Source organism: Drosophila suzukii, assembly GCF_043229965.1.
Source record: "Drosophila suzukii chromosome 2 unlocalized genomic scaffold, CBGP_Dsuzu_IsoJpt1.0 scf_2c, whole genome shotgun sequence".
NCBI lineage: Eukaryota > Metazoa > Arthropoda > Insecta > Diptera > Drosophilidae > Drosophila > Drosophila suzukii.
Genome location: NW_027255896.1, coordinates 28,380,795 through 28,399,579, shown reverse-complemented (window position 1 = coordinate 28,399,579; position 18,785 = coordinate 28,380,795). Strand labels below are relative to the sequence as shown.

The 18,785-nt window shown below is 39.6% G+C and overlaps 1 protein-coding gene across 2 annotated transcripts in view; it reads right to left on the bottom strand.

The window, feature by feature from the left end:
* DIP-lambda (Dpr-interacting protein lambda) overlaps window positions 1–18,785 on the bottom strand; it is a 1,126,682-nt gene that overhangs the window by 508,515 nt on the left and 599,382 nt on the right. For both annotated transcript variants that reach the window (XR_011605241.1, XM_070998417.1), the window contains exon 6: window positions 2–121. Coding sequence is in view for 1 of the 2 variants with exons in the window: in XM_070998417.1 (XP_070854518.1) it covers window positions 2–121 (120 nt within the window). In the remaining variant the exon portion in view is untranslated. The remainder of the gene's footprint in view (window position 1; window positions 122–18,785) is intronic.

The following is an 18,785-nucleotide window of genomic DNA, read 5'->3' as shown; positions in this document are numbered from 1 at the left end:
CCTTCGTTACGGTACCACCCATTAAGTGGCTTGGGATAAACTTCCACAACACATTCCAATGTTACTTCTCTTTCCACGGGTGCTCCAACCAACTGATTAATTGCTTTAATTGTTGGAGAAACTGAAATAAATCATTATATATACTATATAATTTATATTTTACATAGGGGTGATATATATATTTTTGGCCTAATAATAAAAATGCGACTATCTACCATCAAAAATGTTTTTTTTTGTTTTTCAATGTATTCTGCAGCAAGATTTATACACTTCTGGATGCGCTCAAACCAATTGTTAAGACACTTTTTCCACTGCACAAGATACGAGCGTACGACACTAAGCTATTTGTAGCTGTTTTTCCACCAAACTAAATAGTTTTTCGAATGTTGGTAGAACCAAAGATACTTTTATTAAACTGTTTAAAGACCTCTAAAATATCGAGAACCTGTAAACAGAGTTCAATGCTCAGGCAGCGTTAGATATTCTTAACTGGTATATGTGGCCATTTTTGTTGATTAAAAACTGAAAAACATGATTTTTTAAAACAATTTGTTTTAGTGTACAGGGGCTGTACACTTTAAAGTAGAAACCGAAATTGTTAGACCGTATTTGAGAAATTAAAAAGAAAGCTACAAGCTACAAAGAAAAGAAACAAGCTTTGTATGGCTCTAAAAGCTCAGTTTAAGAATTTAAGGACCGCTCCGAATATACGATCAGAGATCGAACATCGCAAGCAGCGATCTATTGAGTCCGGAATATACGATCAGAGATTGAGCAATGCAAACAGCGACCTAGTGAGTCCTTCGATGACTTTTATGGGTTCAACTCTGCGTTAGCCGATAAACTGTTGTCCGAAGACGCCTTCAGACATTCAACAAAAATACTGTGTGAGTCAACAAGAACAGTTGTTTAATTAAGAGCATTGGTTCTAAAGCGAGAAATCTTTATGAACACAAATGCCAACCAAAGTAGTTTTGCGCAGTCGGTCCTCAAAGCCTCGAAAAAACTACTTGGCTCGTGTACAGCCGAAAATTACACGTCGACCAACGTCGACTCCGGAAGACACCTTCAACTAGGTTCCACTCCAAAATACTAAACTACCCAGATGCTGTCGGTTAAACCAATTAAGTTTTACATTTATTGAGTGGTGAAACGCCCGTTTCTGATAAGATAATGAGTTTATAGGGTAATTCTCGGAAGTCCTTCACATGGCTTAGTGCCCATGCCACCAATAGTCAAGGAGACAACGCAGTGTACAATTGCTCAGTTATATAACTATGTGAAGTCCTCGTCATTCATATTAAACCCGTTTAGCAAAGGGTGATTCTTTTTATTGGTGCAACAGCAATTTAGATTTGCAAAGTAAAAGGGGAACGAAAGTCACAACAAAAATTAAATCCTAATCAGTTAATTATATAAAATATGAATTTGTAATTAATGTTGAAGTAACCCATCATAAATATTATTTTTCACACCAGAAGGGCGTGAAATTTCTGGAGGCAGTGTCGAGCGGTAGATTTTTCCAGATGTATACATCCCACACCCTTTCCAACTGTCCTCTATGTCTCCGCTTTGCTCTGGAGCGCTTAAGTTAAGCTAGGCTTAAGCAGTTATATTTTCCAAGGGTAGAAAAACACACACGAACGTCGCGTAAAAACCCGAAAGTATCCTCCGTTCTTGGGATTTCGTATAATTACAGCGATCAAGCCACCCCCGCTCTAAAATTTTTGTCAAGTCGAAGCCGGATTTCATTATCTTTGGGTTTTCCTCTCCTGGAGTTTCCTTGGATTTTTCCCACCAGCAACGGTGGCTCGAACCGCTTTATATTTAGTTTTTCGAAACCTATTTCGACTAAGTTTCTGAATGATATATTGTCTAAATCCAAAAGTTATTAATCCGACGCAACGGAATTGAAGATATGTGTATTAAAATTCCGTTTGTTGTGCTCGACATTATTTCAGTTTCCCTTGCCCACAATTGTAAACTTTAAACTATTCCAGTAGATGTTCCAGTGCTGCTAATCAATTCATATATTCCTCAAATATATTTATATCCGTTACTCGTAGTGTAAAAGTATACAATATTCGACAGAAAGTATGTAACAGGCAGAAGGAAGCGTTTCCCATAAAGTATATAATTCTTGATCAGGATCACTACCCGAGTCGATCTAGCCATGTACGTCTGTCCGTCCGTCCGGATAACCGTTGAGATCTCGGAAACTATAAGAGCAAGGCTATTGAGATTTGGCATGCGGATTCCTGAGCCTCTTACGCAGCGCAAGTTTGTTTCAGCAATGTGCCACGCCCATTCTAACTCCCACAAACGGATGCAAGAATAAAAATTTTAACTGAAATGTATTGTCCTCATCAATACCTATCGATTAACCTAAAAAAAGTTTGCCACACCCACTTTAACGCCCACAAACCGCCCAAAAACTTCAAAACATCGTAAATATGAACGCGGATATCTCAGAAACTATAGAAGATAGAGAATTGGGATTTTAGATTTAGATTCCGTAGCCTTGTACGCAGCGCAAGTTTGTTACGCGTAGATACCACGCCTACTTTAACGCCCACAAACCGCCCAAATCTTTGGTGCCCACAATTTTTACGCTAGATAAAAAATTTTAACTGAAATGTATTAGTCTTGTTAATACCTATCGATTGATCCAAAAAAAATTTCCACGCCCACTCTAACGCCCACAACGCTTAAATTTGTCTACCGCCGGTAGGTGGCGCATTTTAATCTCGCTTTGCTGCTTGCATATCTCCATTTCCTTTTGGTCCCTTTAGCTGAGTAACGGGTATCTGATAGTCGAGGTACTCGACGCCCACTCTAATGCCCACAAACCGCGTAAGCCTGTGGCGCCCACAAATTTCATGCTTGAAAAAAATGTAAACTGAAATGTATTAGTCTCTCTCAATAACTATCTATAGACCCCAAAACAAGTTTGCCACACCCACTCTAACGCCCATAACTCCTAAATTTGTCTACCGCCCACATATCCATATATTGAGATCGCGGGTAGGTTAGGCATTTCAATCTCGCTTTACTGCTTGCATATCTACTTTCCTCTTTGGTCCCTTTAGCTGAGTAATGGGTATCTGATAGTCGAGGTACTCGACTATAGCTTTCTCCCTTGTTTTTCTATATGAATAACAGTATAAATAAAGTAAACGAAATTCAAAATAATAATTCGCCACATATACGTGGCAAAAAATATTGCATTTTGGAAAATATTCCCAAGATGGTTTTTGTAGACACAAAAGTTGTCGATTCAACGGCGAACGTCGTTAATAAAGTAGAATCTCAAAATGTTGATTTAGAAACAATGCCAATGCAATTAATAATAAGTATAATTATTATGTCAGCAAGTGTTTTCCTAAAAGTCTATAAATTACACAATAGGTGTTTAAAGAAGAGATTCCAGAGTCAAGCAAACGACCTGGACAAAATTAAAAAAACAAGAAAGGAAGTTAACCTCGGCAAGCCGAAGTTTGTATACCCTTGCAGTTATAATTATTAAATTACTCCCAATAGTATAAGATAATATGTCAAAAAACACCGAGGCTATAAGTTGTTTAATATTATTTTCCCACCAATTTTCTGATCGTTCCTATGGCAGCAATTTTATGTAATCGTCCGATTTTGATAAAATTAAACTCGAAATTCAGAACCAACTAAGAAATGTTATTTCCAAGCGTAGGAGGTTATATGTTAAACAAGAAAGGAAGCTAACTTCGGCAAGCCGAAGTTTGTGTACTCTTGCAGATATATATTAAATTTAAAAAGTTTGTATACCCTTGCAGTTATAATTATTAAATTTAAAAATTGTTATTGTTGGTCATACCTATCGATTGATAAAAAAAATTTTTGCCACGCCCACTCTAACGCCCACAAACCGCCTAAGCCTGTGGCGTCCACAATTTTCATGCTAGATAAAAATGTTAACTGAAATGTGTTAGTCCTGTTAATACCTATCGATTCCAGAGTCAAGCAAACGACCTGGACAAAATTAAAAAAAAAGAAAGGAAGTTAACTTCGGCAAGCCGAAGTTTGTATAGCCTTGCAGTTATAATTATTAAATTTAAAAATATAAAAAATTATAATCACAACAGTATAAGATTTTGGGATCAATCGATAGGTATTGACGAGTCTCATGCATTTCCGTTAACACTTTTTATCTAGCATGAAAATTGTGGGCGTCACAGGCTTAGGCGGTTTGTGGGCGTTAGAGTGGGCATGGCATATTCGCGTAACAATCGTGCGCTGCGTACGAGGCTACGGAATCTAAATCTGAGATCCCAATTCTCTATCTTTTATAGTTTCCGAAATATCCACGTTCATATTTACGATTTTTTGAAGTTTGTGGGCGTTAAAGTGTGCGTGGCAAACTTTTTTTGGATCAATCGATAGGTATTGATGAGAAAAATACATTTCAGATAAAATTTTTATTCTAGCATCAAAATTGTAGGAACCACAGTTCGTGGGCGAAAGAGTGGGCGTGGCACGCTGCTGAAACAAACTTGCGCTGCGTAAGAAGCTCAGAAATTTGCACGCCAAGTCCCAATAGCCTAGCTCTTATAGTTTCCGAGATCTCAGCGTTCATACGGACGGACAGACAGACGGACATTGCTAGATTGACTCGGCTAGTGCTCCTGATCAAGAATATATAAATTAATTATTTGGTGCGAGTCAGCTGGCGGGCAGGTCCCACGCAGCAGTCACTAGTATACAAAAGCCAACAGTCTGGCAGCGGTCCCACTTCCTATGGGCCAAGGGTTCTAGGTCCAGGGGAATCGCAAGTACTGGATGTTGGGGTATTATCCGGGTTAAGCCGGATTCTTGATGAGCCGGCTGGCTATTCCTATTCACTGAAGATTAGGAATTTTATGTTGGAAGGGTGACTGCCCTTCTTTACCTGCTGGCCTAGAGACTCAGAGAGTATGAAAATAATAAGTTCTTTAACGGCAGTAGCCGGAGTTTAATATTGTCAGAGCTTGTGCTCTTTATTCAAGACTTCAAAATAGACTGACACAATGGAATATTCTTATGGCTAACAAAGGCTCACAGCGGCCACGCAAATATGCAGTGTTTGCCGTCTGTGCACGAGCGTCCGGTCCATTGCTTGGTCGGCAGTATAATCGGCGCGACAATGTTTACGTAACTATGGTCAACGACTCTGGTCTGCTGACCACAGTTAACTACTCCCCCCTCTAAGTCAAGGCCGCCCTCGGCCGTTCGTAGCTCGGCGATCACCTCTCCTATTTGGATCGCAGATCTTTTTGCCCCAGTTAGCCGGAGACACGCGAGGCCGATGCAGATAAGTGCGCAGCATATTGCTCCTGCTATAATTACTGCGAGATGCGTCTGGTGGTCGTCGATTTCTTCTCTGAACTCCTTGATGAACTCCAAATTTCATTCACTCAAGCGGTGAAGGTACGGGAGGATGAGGACATCCTGGTTGGCGGTGATGTTCAACAGAGGGAAGCTGGCTGCCCCTGGAGCTCTCTTCTGGGTGTTGACATGATTAATTTGTTTTTCAAAGGTGACGAGGTGTGTGCCATGTATCCAGACTTCTGTCCCGTTGTCCACTCGGACTTTGGCTGCTCGGTCGTTGATAATTACGATCCCTTCGTCCACATAGGTTATTGGTTGTAGATTGCCGTCTTGTATTCGGCAGTGCGCCACCCCACCTGCATGCAGTTCCTTAGCGCATAAACTCTCTAATGCCAAGCGGCAGAACGTGGCTCCCGATGATGCGGAGCAGTTCTCAATGGCGTGATTTTCTCCATTGCATTCCGCGACGACGTAATCTTTTATCTGCAGAATCGTCTCACCATGGGCGACCGGGGAAATTGTTATTTTCTTACAAGCTAGTTTAATTTTAGAAAATTTGATAATAAAATGTAAAATGCTAGCGGACTGCAGAATCTTTACGGACGAGACAGACAAAAGATCCCCAATGGGTGTTTTGGTGGGTTCCTCTAACCAAACTGATTTTAAGTCTTTGTGATCTAAAATATTCGGACTAACCATATTAATTTTGGCAAGGGTTATTGCAAGCATTAAGTTTTGTAATTCTGTCATCAACATTCTGTTTCTAGCAAGTAGTGTCTCATAAAAATGTCCAGTATCTATCTGTGAGTTTTTGGCCGATCTCAAAATTAAATTGACGGTAGAGGTTAGTTGATTAATTTGGCTTTGAATTTTAGTATTGATTTGAATTTGTCTTTTGCTCGACTCAACTAACTTCATTTCAGAGAATCTGATTTTTTCTAAGTCACCGGCATCCGGTGTTCCTGCTACGACCTTTAGCATTGATCCTAAGAAATCCAGACTCCTAGCTACTCTGTGATGAACGCCCAGCGACTCTAACAAATCCTGGAAGTGAGCGGTATCCACGCTTAGAAGCTTTTTCATGTGGGATATCGGAAACATGTCGATCGTGCTGCTCGTCTCCTCTATCACGCGCGCGAACTCTTTCCATACTAGGATTTCACCATCAACGATGGGAATGTACTTGGCCTGCGAATAATCAGTAATGTGAGCCGACGCCAAGGATATGAATATGAAACTATACCTATTTTTTGCTCATAAAGAGGTTTCCACCACCACCGAAATAAACTAAAAAAAAATTATTCCAATGGCTATGTGCCTTATTTATTTATTTATTTATAAAGAGCTAACAAATAATTAAAATTATGAGCTAGCAATGATATTGAGCAATGGCGACATGGGCCTTCAGATCGAATATTTTTTAGGGTTTTTTATAAGTATTTATTTCTATTGTTAAGCTTAGGTAGAGTCATCCTATATGCGGTGGTATAAATTTGTGTTTTTTAGAAATTGTATAATTTTTGCTAAGTTTTGTGGTGTGGGGTTGGACAGTGCTACTAGTGGGTTGGTGTTATTAAATATTTGTTGTCTTTGGATGTTTAGCGCGTTGCAAGTGGAGAGTAAGTGTCTTATTGATACAATGGCAGGTATTGGTATGGTTTGGATCGATGTAGTGTGCGTGGGTTATTTTGGTGTGTCCAAGTCTGAGTCTTGTTATTTTTATCTGGTGTAAACGTGAGATGGATAAATGGTTGTTCTTTGTGATTTGGTAGCTGTTGAGTTGGAGTTGGTTAATTGACTGGTACCAGACTGATGTCTTCGTTATGTATGATAGTGTTTTTGCTTGGTGTGTGTTTTTTATATATTTTAGCATGTCTTTTGTGTTAAGATTTTCAATAGTTATAAGTGGTTGTTTAATTGCGTCTTTTGCTAGGGTGTCCGCCAGTTCATTTCCTGGTATTCCTACGTGGCCGGGTATCCAAAGTAGTTTGAATTTGTTAGGGAATTTTTGTAGCAGGTTTCGGGCGTGTGAAGTGTAATGTTCAATATTGTTTGTATTTTTTATTGCGTCGATAGCAGAGAGAGAGTCAGGGCATATGCAAAACTTGCCTCTTTTGTTCTTTAATATCTCGAGTCCGTCTACTATTGCTTGTAGCTCAGCGGGAAACACTGACGAGTAGTGTGGTAGAAGGTCTATTTTTATGCAGTGTGTTTCGTTTGTGATTGCGAGGCTGGTAATTGTGTTTGTGTGCGATCCATCTGTGTAAATGTAGGTGAATTTCTGACTGTCTTTTGTCTTAATTTCTGTAAATAGTTTCCGAAAAATTTGTGGTGTTGTGTTTTTTTTGTTGTATGTACTTAGCGTTGTGTCGATTTTTCACATATCAGTGTTCCAGGGTGGTGTGGTCTGTGCACGTTGAGTAGCTTGTTTGAGGGGGAGGTCGTGGGCTTTTGAGTTTTCTATTATGCGGTCTATTGTTGATTTGTATTGTGGTCGTTTTGGTGGTCGGTATGATTTAAGAATTTTTATTATTGTGGAGTTTTTGGCGTTAATCAAAGATTTTATAATTTTTGTTGTTAGGAGGTCACGTCTATCTTCTAGTGGGTCTGCGCGTGCTTCGTAAAGTACGTTATCGATAGGTGTCGTCCTGAATGCGCCAAGAGCAGTTCTGAAGGCAGTGTTTATTGGTGATTTTATTTTTCGTAATGTTGTTTTTGGCAATATCCGTAGATTGGAAGGCCGTAGTCTGCTTTTGCGATGATGGTTGCTTTTGTGGCGTTTAGAAGTGTAGACGTATTGCAGTTGAATTTTGGGCTTGAGAGGCATTTTATTATGTTAATTGATTGCTTGAGGCTGTGTGAGAGTAGTTCTGTGTGCGTATTCCACCTGTGTTTGTTATTGAAATGTACGCCAAGTATTTTTAGTGAAGTTTCGTTTTGTATTTGAATGTTACCCGTGGATAAAGTGCAGTTGCAGTTCTGCTTTCTGCAAACGTGCAGGTGCTTACATTTTGTGGTCGAGAGCTTGGCGCCAGAGTATTCGGCCCGGTCTAGAATGGTGGCTATGATGGGGTTAAGGTTTATGTTGATATTTTTTCTGTTTTTTAGTTTAAGTATCAATTTAAAGTCGTCCGCATATTCGCTTAGGCTTATGTTGGGATGAAGAGTGAGTTTTTCTGCTAGTTGGTTGTATGCTATCACAAAGAGGATCACGGAAAGTGGAGAGCCTTGAGGTATGCCGTTTTGCATGGGCTGAAATGGGAGAGGTCGGAGTTGATACGAACCAGTATTTTTCTGCTTGTCATATAATTTTTTATGTAGTTTGTTATTTTTGGTTCTGTTTTCCAAATGGCGAGTTGATTAAGTATGGAGTGGATTCCGATTCTGTCGAAAGCTTTTGCAAAATCTAGGGATATGATGGATGCGTGGTTCCTTCTTGAGATAGCTCTTGCTAATGGATGGTCAACTAGCAGTATACTGCCCATAGCTGATTTACCTTTTCTGAAACCAGTTTGGATGTTTTGGGTAAGTTTGTCGTTTAGTACAAACAACTACAGTCGTTTTGCTATAATTTTATCCAGAATTTTTGATAGGCATGAGATTAGTGAGATTGGCTGGTATGAATTTAGGTTGGTTTTATCTGTGTTTGGTTTTATTATTGGTATTATCAGATTTTTTTTTAGGCTAGTGGGACGTAGTTATTTAGTATTGCGTTTTGCAGGTTTATTATTCTATTTTTTGTTGTTTTATCTATGTTTTTTATCATTGTGTAGTTAGTTCTGTCCAGTCCGGGTGTGTTTCCTTTTAGTGTGTTTAGTGCTGATGAGAATTCTATTGGTGTTATGGGCTTTTCTATTTCTATTGCTCTTTTGCTGGGAATGTATGACAGGGTGTGTGTGTTATTAAGTGATGTTTGCTTTTGGTCTATGAATGTAGTGGTAAAACTTGTATCGGATGAAATTTCTGAAAAATGTTTGCAAAATAAGTCTCCGATTTCTAGCTTGTGGGTGGTGTTTTGATTTGTGGCTGGGTTAAATAGGCAGTGTATGTTTTTTTGAGGGTTGAGTCCGCAAAATCGTCGGATGTTGCTCCAGATTGTTTTTGGGGGTGTCTCGGGTGAGATTTGGGAAGTGAAGTTGTTTATACTTTGTTTTTTTATCCTGTTTTAGTGTTAGTCTAAATAGTGCATTTGCTTTTTTGTACTTCAGGATGTTTTCTGTAGTTATGTTTCTTTTTAGATCGTTCCATTTCTTCATTTTGTCTACTCTCAATGGGCTAAGGTTATTGTTCCACCATGGTACATTTTGGGTCTTTTTTATCGGGTGTGTTTGGGGTATTGCCTTGTGGGCGCTGGAGAGGATGATTTTGTGAATTGTTGCTGCTCCCTTGTTTATGTTTGAGCTTGGTTGTCTTTGAGTATTCTTCAGTTAGCTTGCAAAATTCTAGCCAGTTTGCTTTGCCGGTTAAAAATGTAGGCTTAGGTGGAGTGACTTTTCGGTTCGATGTGTTGGAGGTGAAGAGGGTAATTATTATGGGGAAGTGGTCGCTGCCAAACAGATTATCTTCTGTTTGCCATGTGCTGTCGATTTGTAGTATTGGGCTGCTGAAAGTTAGATCAACGTTTGTGAGTGTGTTGTGTGTGCTAAAGTGAGTAGCAGACATGTCGTTTAATAAGATATAGTTTGATTGTGTTATAAATTTCTCTAATATTTTTCCCCTTGAGTTGTTTTGATTTGAGCCCCAGTTTTTGTGCCAACCGTTAAAGTCGCCAGTGACAAAAGTGGGTATGTTTGAGGTGTCTAGTACGGCCTGAAGGTTTTGCAGTATGGGATTGTGACTGGTAAATTTTATAAGTGTTTCTTGTTGTGTGTTTTTTAATGATTGTTTGAAGTTCGCAGTAGTTGTTGCTATATCCATTCATATTCCATTGTTTAATCTTCATAGTCATTTTAAGAGCCAGTTGTTTGTTGTTGATAGAGGATTAATTGATTAAGTACCTGTTTTTTACTAGCTGCTGTCAAAAGTGTCACATACTTTCTGAGTCGCTTATGTTAATGTGCTTGTTATACCCGTTACTCGTAGAGTAAAAGGGTATACTAGATTCGTCGGAAAATATGTAACAGGCAGAAGGAAGCGTTTCCGACCCCATAAAGTATATATATTCTTGATCAGGATCACTAGCCGAGTCGATCTAGCCATGTCCGTCTGTCCGTCTGTCCGGATGAACGCTGAGATCTCGGAAACTATGAGAGCTTGGCTATGGAGATTTGGCGCGCATATTCCTGAGCTTCTTACGCAGCGCAAGTTTGTTTCAGTAGACTGCCACGCCCACTCCAACGCCCACAAAACGCCCAAAACTGTAACTCCTACAATTTTGATGCTAGATAGAAAATTTTAACTGAAATGAGAGCTTGGCTATGGAGATTTGGCGCGCAGATTCCTGAGCTTCTTACGCAGCGCAAGTTTGTTTCAGTAGACTGCCACGCCCACTCTAACGCCCACAAACCTCCAAAGAAAAAAGCTATGACGTCAGAGCCAGACAATGCGAAATGTTTTTACGCGTGTATGTGTGTATGTAAATAGTTGCCGGCCGAACTTAGCGGCAAAGAAAAAAGCCCTGCCGGCGCTCAGAGAGAGCAAAGTGCGCGGCTAACTTGTTCTATTGAATAATGAACCCTTTATCCATTTGTCCCATTGACGGGCAAAAACCTTTAAAGATCTGTACATCTTTATTTATCTCTTTCAAAGAATATGAATTAGCTTAATAAATACCTATAGATTGTCCCAAAAAAACTTTTCCGTTTTCAGTCCAATGCTCTCAAACCAAAGTAGTTAGGACAAGCCTTGACACTAGAGCCAGAAAACGACATACATACATACATATGTATTTATGCATGTGTGTGGACGTAAAAAATTGCAATCTAATATCCGCGGCAAATAGAATTCTTTCAAACAAAGCTATTCAACCAAATATTTTGAAATACAGAATGTGCCTTAAAATTGTGTATGTTTAGCAAGCATACATAAATATAAATGTTTTTTGTCTATTTTATGTGTTGCTTTCTCATTCTTGGCGCTGGCTGAAACAAAAGCAGAGCCGAGAAATAAGAGCAAGGGAGAGAGAACAAAGTGCGCGGCTAACTTATTTTAAAGTTTGTTATCTGAGTAACGGGTATCTGATAGTCGGGGTACTCGACTATAGCGTTCTTCCTTGTTTTTGTTTAGATTTTTTGTTTCGTTAGTTTTGGTGTGTTTTAAGTTGGTTGTTAGTGTCTTGTTTTTGTCCTTGGAGAAAATGCGTAGTTTCAGATCTTGGGTCCTTTCGCTTGCCATGTTGTCTTTTGAGGTGTTAGGGGGGTCGAGATCCATGCTGATAACATCAGTTGTTTGGTGAGCGGGTGAAGCTTGTGGGGGTGGTGTGGTGTTTGTAAATTGAGTTGGTGTGGGGGTATCTGTTGAGAGGTCTTGGTATGATATTAGTTTTCTTTTTTGATGTTCGTGTGTTGCTTGCGTGTCATTGTTTTGTTTTGTGGGTTGGGGTGTGGGTGTTGTTTTTGTGTTTGTTGCTGTTTTGTTGGTCTGTTCTTTAGATAGGACAGATGCAAAGCTGTTGCTAAGATGTTGGTTGCGACCAGTGTAGTAAAGTTCTAGTGCAGTTTTGTGATCCACTTTTTGTGTAGTTTTTATTGTGATCAGTTCTTTTTGTTTTATAAATTTTGGGCAACTGCGGTCTAGTGGGCTGTGTTTTGCGTCTGTTTCGAAAATGTGTTTGCAGTTAATGCAGCATTTTTCATTGTTGCATTTCTCATTTTCCTCTGTGTGGACTTTCTCGGAGCAGTTCTTGCAAAGTTCTTCGGGGCTTTTGCAGGTTGGAGTCGGGTGTCCAAATCGTAGGCATTTTCTGCAACTTAATGGGAGTGGGATGTATGCGCGTACGCGAATCTTTTCGTATCCAATGTTCAGGGAGTCTGGGAGAGTAAGGGCTTGGAATGTTATTATAATTAAGCCAGTTTCTGTTAAAGTTTGATCTTGTTTTTTAAGGATTTTTCGCACTTCAGTGACTTTTTGAGGTTTTAGTTCGTTTAGTATTTCGGTTTCGTCTATGTTGCGTAATTCGTTGCAGTAAATGACCCCCTTAGACAAGTTCAAAGTTTTCTGTTCGGTGGCTTTTACTTTAATGTCTGCCATGTTTGTAATTCTAAGTAACTTATGTGCCTGTAAATTGTTCTTAGTTTTAACCAATAAGTAGCCCGATCGAGTATTTTTGCATGACTCCACTTCTCCTCCGCATGCGAAATCGATGGTTTTTTTAATTAGAAAGGGTGATACATTTTCAAAAGACGTATTGTCGGTTCTGTTGATTACAATGTATTTTGGTTCGCTTGGTAGTTTGTTGTATATTGATGTTCTACCTATGTCAGGCGGTTTATCCATTGTTGTTGTTTTTATTGGGCTGGCGCCCGGCACGTGGATTTGTGTTTGATGTGTTTGTTGTGTTTGTTGTTTTTGATTGTTGCGAATTTTGTTTTGTGCACTTGTTTGTTTTTTTGCTAGTAAGCTAGCGGACGCTGCTGTTGGCGAATAGCACTACGGGAGCTCAGAAGTAACACGTCTTATCTCCAAGAAGTTTGAGGTGAAACTGGGCTATGTGCCTTATAGTTATGGTAGTAATGAATTATGCCAAGTGGCTTAAAGGTGTAATAAAAAATGAATTAAAAAAGTAAAGGACATTGTTTGATTGTATCATCTAAGATTGTCCTTGTGGACCATCCTCCCCTTAATGAGGACCGTGGTCCCCAGGTCCGCCTCTACAGCTCTTTCCTCACATAAGGGTGTGAGTTTGTACCCTAGCCTTCTGTTGGATTTTACCAATACCTTTTCACCGACGTCGAAGACCCTATTCTGCCGAGACGCATTTTCCCTATTTCTGAGCTTTTCTTGTGCGTTTTTATACCCGTTACTCGTAGAGTAAAAGGGTATACTAGATTCGTCGGAAAGTATGTAACAGGCAGAAGGAAGAGTTTCCGACCCCATAAAGTATATATATTCTTGATCAGGATCACTAGCCGAGTCGATCTAGCCATGTCCGTCTGTCCGTCTGTCCGTCTGTCCGGATGAACGCTGAGATCTCGGAAACTATGAGAGCTAGGCTATTGAGATTTGGCGCGCAGATTCCTGAGCTTCTTACGCAGCGCAAGTTTGTTTTAGTAGACTGCCACGCCCACTCTAACGCCCACAAAACGACCAAAACTGTAACTCCTACAGTTTTGATGCTAGATAGAAAATTTTAACTGAAATGTATTAGTCTTGTCAATACCTATCGATTGACCCAAAAAAATTTTGCTACGCCCACTCTAACGCCCACAAACCTCCAAAGAAAAAAGCTATGACGTCAGAGCCAGACAATGCGAAATGTTTTTACGCGTGTATGTGTGTGTATGTAAATAGTTGCCGCCCGAACTTAGCGGCAAAGAAAAAAGCGCTGCCGGCGCTCAGAGAGAGATAAGTGCGCGGCTAACTTATTCTATTGAATAATGAACCCTTTATCCATTTTATCCAAGACCTTTAAAGATCTGTACATCTTTATTTATCTCTTTCAAAGAATATGAATTAGCTTAATAAATACCTATAGATTGTCCCAAAAAAACTTTTCCGTTTTCAGTCCAATGCTCTCAAACCAAAGTAGTTAGGACAAGCCTTGACAATAGAGCCAGAAAACGACATACATACATACATATGTATTTATGCATGTGTGTGGACGTAAAAAATTGCAATCTAATATCCGCGGCAAATAGAATTCTTTCAAACAAAGCTATTCAACCAAATATTTTGAAATACAGAATGTGCCTTAAAATTGTGTATGTTTATCAAGCATACATAAATATAAATGTTTTTTGTCTATTTTATGTGTTGCTTTCTCATTCTTGGCGCTGGCTGAAACAAAAGCAGATCCGAGAAATGAGAGCAAGGGAGAGAGAACAAAGTGCGCGGCTAACTTATTTTAAAGTTTGTTATCTGAGTAACGGGTATCTGATAGTCGAGGTACTCGACTATAGCGTTCTTCCTTGTTTATTCTATCTTGTACCTCATACTGCGGATTGTCTGATTGCGTCTGAAGCACATCAGCCGGCCTTTTGTCGATGACCGAATGGTTAGACTTATTGTACCTGGCAGTGGACAGTTAAATAAGCTCAACAGTGTCGCTGATGCCTTTGTCGATTTTAAGGCATCAGGCGAGTTCTGCCAGAGTGCTGTAAAAGCGTTCCACCTGTCCGTTCGATACACTGTGTAAGGGTGGTGCATTTGCGATATTAACCCCAAAGTCAACATGGCTGAAATTGTATGTGAATTCAATGACGGTTCATTGTCACAATATATCGTCTTGGCCCTTGGGAAATAGTTCATTAACTGTAACAGTGCAGGTTTGAGGTCCTCAATCGTTCTAGAGGGGATAGGCTGCACGACTGCGAACTTTGAGAACTTATCGATGCATGTTAGGAAGTATTTCCTGTCCGTTGAGAAGATATCAATGTGTAACGTCTCCCATGCACAGGAAGGGATCGGAGACTCGCCGATTTCCTGTTTCTTTGGATGCCTATCATATTTGGCCCTCGCGCAGGTTTTGCAGTTTTGAACGATTTCATTGGCTAGTTTAGCCATTTTGGGAAAATAATACTCGGAGAGTACTTGTTTGACATTTTCTTGTACCGATCTGTGTGCCCTATTATGCTCGGCAGTCATGATTTCGCGTCTCTCCGTGGCAGCGAAAATATCCGTTTCACGGTTTTTGCAGTGCCAGAATTTGGTAGCTGGGAATTGCCGAACCAAATCATCCTGTATCATCGCCAGGGTCAGGGAGAGTTCGCTGTGTATAGTGGCAGCGCACAATTCAGCCTCTTGTTCCCTTATCACATTTAGTTGCTGTCGAGAAAGTGCATCGGCAACAAGATTTTCTTTACCGAGTTTGTAATGAATACGCGCACCAGACTCGTCAATGCGAGCATTCCACCCTTTGATTTTTGCATTTGGATTGGATTCCGATACTGCAAAGGTTAATGGCTGGTGGTCGGTAAAGATATTTATATGTTGTACGGCATATAAGTAGTGCCGTAACTTGGCCAAAGCCCATACAATGGCCAATAATTCCCTCTCATTGGTGGCATAATTGATTTCTCTGTCTTTTAATGTTCTCGAAATCATTGTTATGGGGCGTCCTTCTTGAGATAGGACTGCACCAATACCATAGGCTGAGGCGTCCGTCGTAAGATGGAACGTCTTTTTGTAATCTGGGTATTTCAGCATCACGTCTTCAGATGCCAAGATGTTTCGTAACTTCTGAAAGGCTTGTTGCTGCGTTTCAGAGAATTTTACCGGAATGTTTCGTGACCTATGCCTACTAACACTTCCGTTTTCGCCTTTTAAGATGTCAGAAATGGGTCTTGCTATTGCTGCGAAGTCCTTTATGAAACATCTATAGTAGCTTGCCAAGCCGAGGAATGATCTGACTTCAAATACGGATTTTGGTTCCGGGAAGTCTTGAATGGCTTTGACCTTCTCTGGGTCGGTTGTTGCACCGCTACTGGTGACTATGAATCCCAGAAAACTTACGCTTTTTTTAAAGAAGGGCGATTTTTCTACTGACACCCTCATGTTGGCTTCGTAAAGACTTTTTAGTACCCAATCTACATGCGTGACGTGGGATTCTTCGCTTTCTGAAAAAATAATCACATCATCCACATATACGTAACAAATTTGCCGATTTGTTATCGCAAAATGTCATCAATCGTCCTCTGAAATATGCTGGCTGAATTTTTCAGGCCAAAAGGGAGTCTTCGAAATTCATACTTCCTTCCGTTTACCGAAAAGGAAGTTTTTTCCCGATCTCGATTCGCAAGCATGATCTGGTGGTAGCCTGACTTAAGGTCCAGTGTCGTGAAATATCTGGCCTTTCCCAAATTCCCCAATATCATGGAGATATTCGGCATGGGGTATTTGTCAGACACCGTTCTTTCATTAAGTTTGCGAAAGTCAATTAATAGTCGCATGTTTTTGTTACCTATTTCATCAGTGCCCTTCTTGTCTACTATCCATATTGGATTGTTGTACGGAGACACTGATTTTTGAATTATGCCATTGTTCAAAAGACTTTGAATTTCTTTATTGACAAAATCAGCCGCCCCCATGGGGTACGGGTACAGTTTGGCATAAATGGGCTCTTCATTCTCTGTTCTTATGGTGGCCACTACTGACGTGTTATATGGCAGAGCCTCGTTAGGGTCCGCAAAAGCCTTTTTTCTGCTGTTTGGCATTTTCATGAAGGCGTCTCTAATGAAAGGGGGTGCACTAGAGCAATTTACGTTAGTAAAGTTGACATTAGCGCAGGTGTGGAAGGAAAGTTTTTCGACCTCCGTGCCCCATTTAAGAATCCCGGTTTCTAAGCAAAGCGATGCTCCGGCATGTTTTATTAGGTCGAAACCGATTATCCCGTCGAACGACGATAAGTCCGATAAGACAAAGAATGTGGCCGTAATATTAAAAATTGAGACGAGGCATTTCTCTGTTATGTGAGATGTGCCATGGATTGATTGGATGCTGAAAGGGGCTTCTACTGGACGGACGCCTTTTAGCCCCTTGAAAGGCTTAATAAAGCTTTTAGAGGCGCCCGTGTGTACAAGGAATTTCTTAACGTTTCCAGCTACTCTCCGTCTGAGGTAGGGTTGCAGGGAGTTTGCTCTAAAAAATGTATTGCATCTGAATCGTATTCCACAATGGCATCTTCGATTTTCGATACTGCATTGGAGGCTACGCTGGCATAATTTTTTCTTGCCTGTTCTCCACCCTGAGAGATGTGGTTAACCCTTTGCTTCTTTTGTATGTTCGTTCTGTTAGACGTAGCCGGCCTCCTACTCTGGTAAGCTGGGGCTGGGGGATGCTGTAACATCTTAGAAAAAGATGGGTTAACCTCCATAGGTTCCTGTTGGGGTGTAATATGTTTAAACGAGTAGGATTTTCCATAAAGCCCAAATAATATAAGTCCAATTCATTTAGGTTAGATATCCATTTGGATGATTTTTATTTGTATTGTATTCGGAGCAGAGCAGCAGTTGTTGCCGCTCTGAGCTCAAAAGAGTTTCTTGACAAACTTAATTTACTTAGGTCCTTAGGAGGTCTAAGTCTCATAGCGGCGCTGCCAACAGCGGCAGCGGAGAGACGGCCTATATATTCTTAAGTATATAGCTATGCTCACTTTGTCTGGAGCGCGAAGGTATGTGTATGTACTTGACTTTGGCTGAGCGGCCGGCGTGTGCAACAGTATGCTGACACGCACTTTCTGTGCGATCGACTCATGTTTCGACCACTTAGGTTTTTGACCGAGCCTTTGTTTATGTAAACACTGCAACAAAGTGTTACAGTGTGTTTGATTCAAGTACTCTTGGTACAGTAGATATTCAATATAAGTGCATACTACATCTCCCTCCTTTTGAAAAATAACGTAATATAATGGAGTTATTTTCTTTGAGCAAAGTTTGAGAAAATTGATATTATTTATAGCAATAAGATTAAAAAATTTTTTTTTTTGTTTTGTTTTTCTATTTTTTTTTTTTTTGCTATATACTTATTTTAGATATGGTTTTTTTATATGTTCTTATATTATGTATGGCCATACGTGATATATTTATGGAATAAAAATTGATTATGAAATAAATAGTTTTAATCTATCTTTATGTACTATTTGATTTTTATTTTTGTTAATTATTATAGTTATGTTATCTCTATCTCCTATTTGTTCTACCCTATAAGGACCTGTATATTTCGAATCTAACTTATGTCCTGTTTCATTTTTCAATAAAACCTGATCTCCTATTTTTAAATCGAAAACTAAACTAGTTTTGTCGTAACTAATTTTCTGTTTTAACTTATGAGATTCTAGCATTAGTCTAGCTCTCTTAATTGCCTGTTCTAATCTAAATTTGGATTCCTTAGCATCATCTTCTATATTATAAAGGGGTTTTATTTTATTTATGCTATTAAAATGTTTTGGTAGATTTGAAGTTTTACCAAAAACTAGCTAGTCATGTGCCATAGATGGAGTTGTATTAAAACAATAGACGAAGTATCGTAGCCATACATCCCAATCTGTCAACTGAGATTTATGAACGAATGAACTCATTGAGTGTTCTGTGGCTTCGCTCCACGGTACCTACAGTCTGGTGGTGGTGTGCAGTTGAAGTTATGTTTTTAATATGTATGTTTTTAATATGTAAGTATTTACATAGATCTTCAATAGTTGATTTTTTATATTCTGTTCCCATGTCCGTAATGAACGTCTTCATTGGACCGTACTTTAGAATAAAATCTTCAAATATAGCTTTTGCTACTGTATTTGCACTTTTATTGGGTATAGGTATAGGTACTAGGTATTTAGTTAAATCGCAGATGAGTGT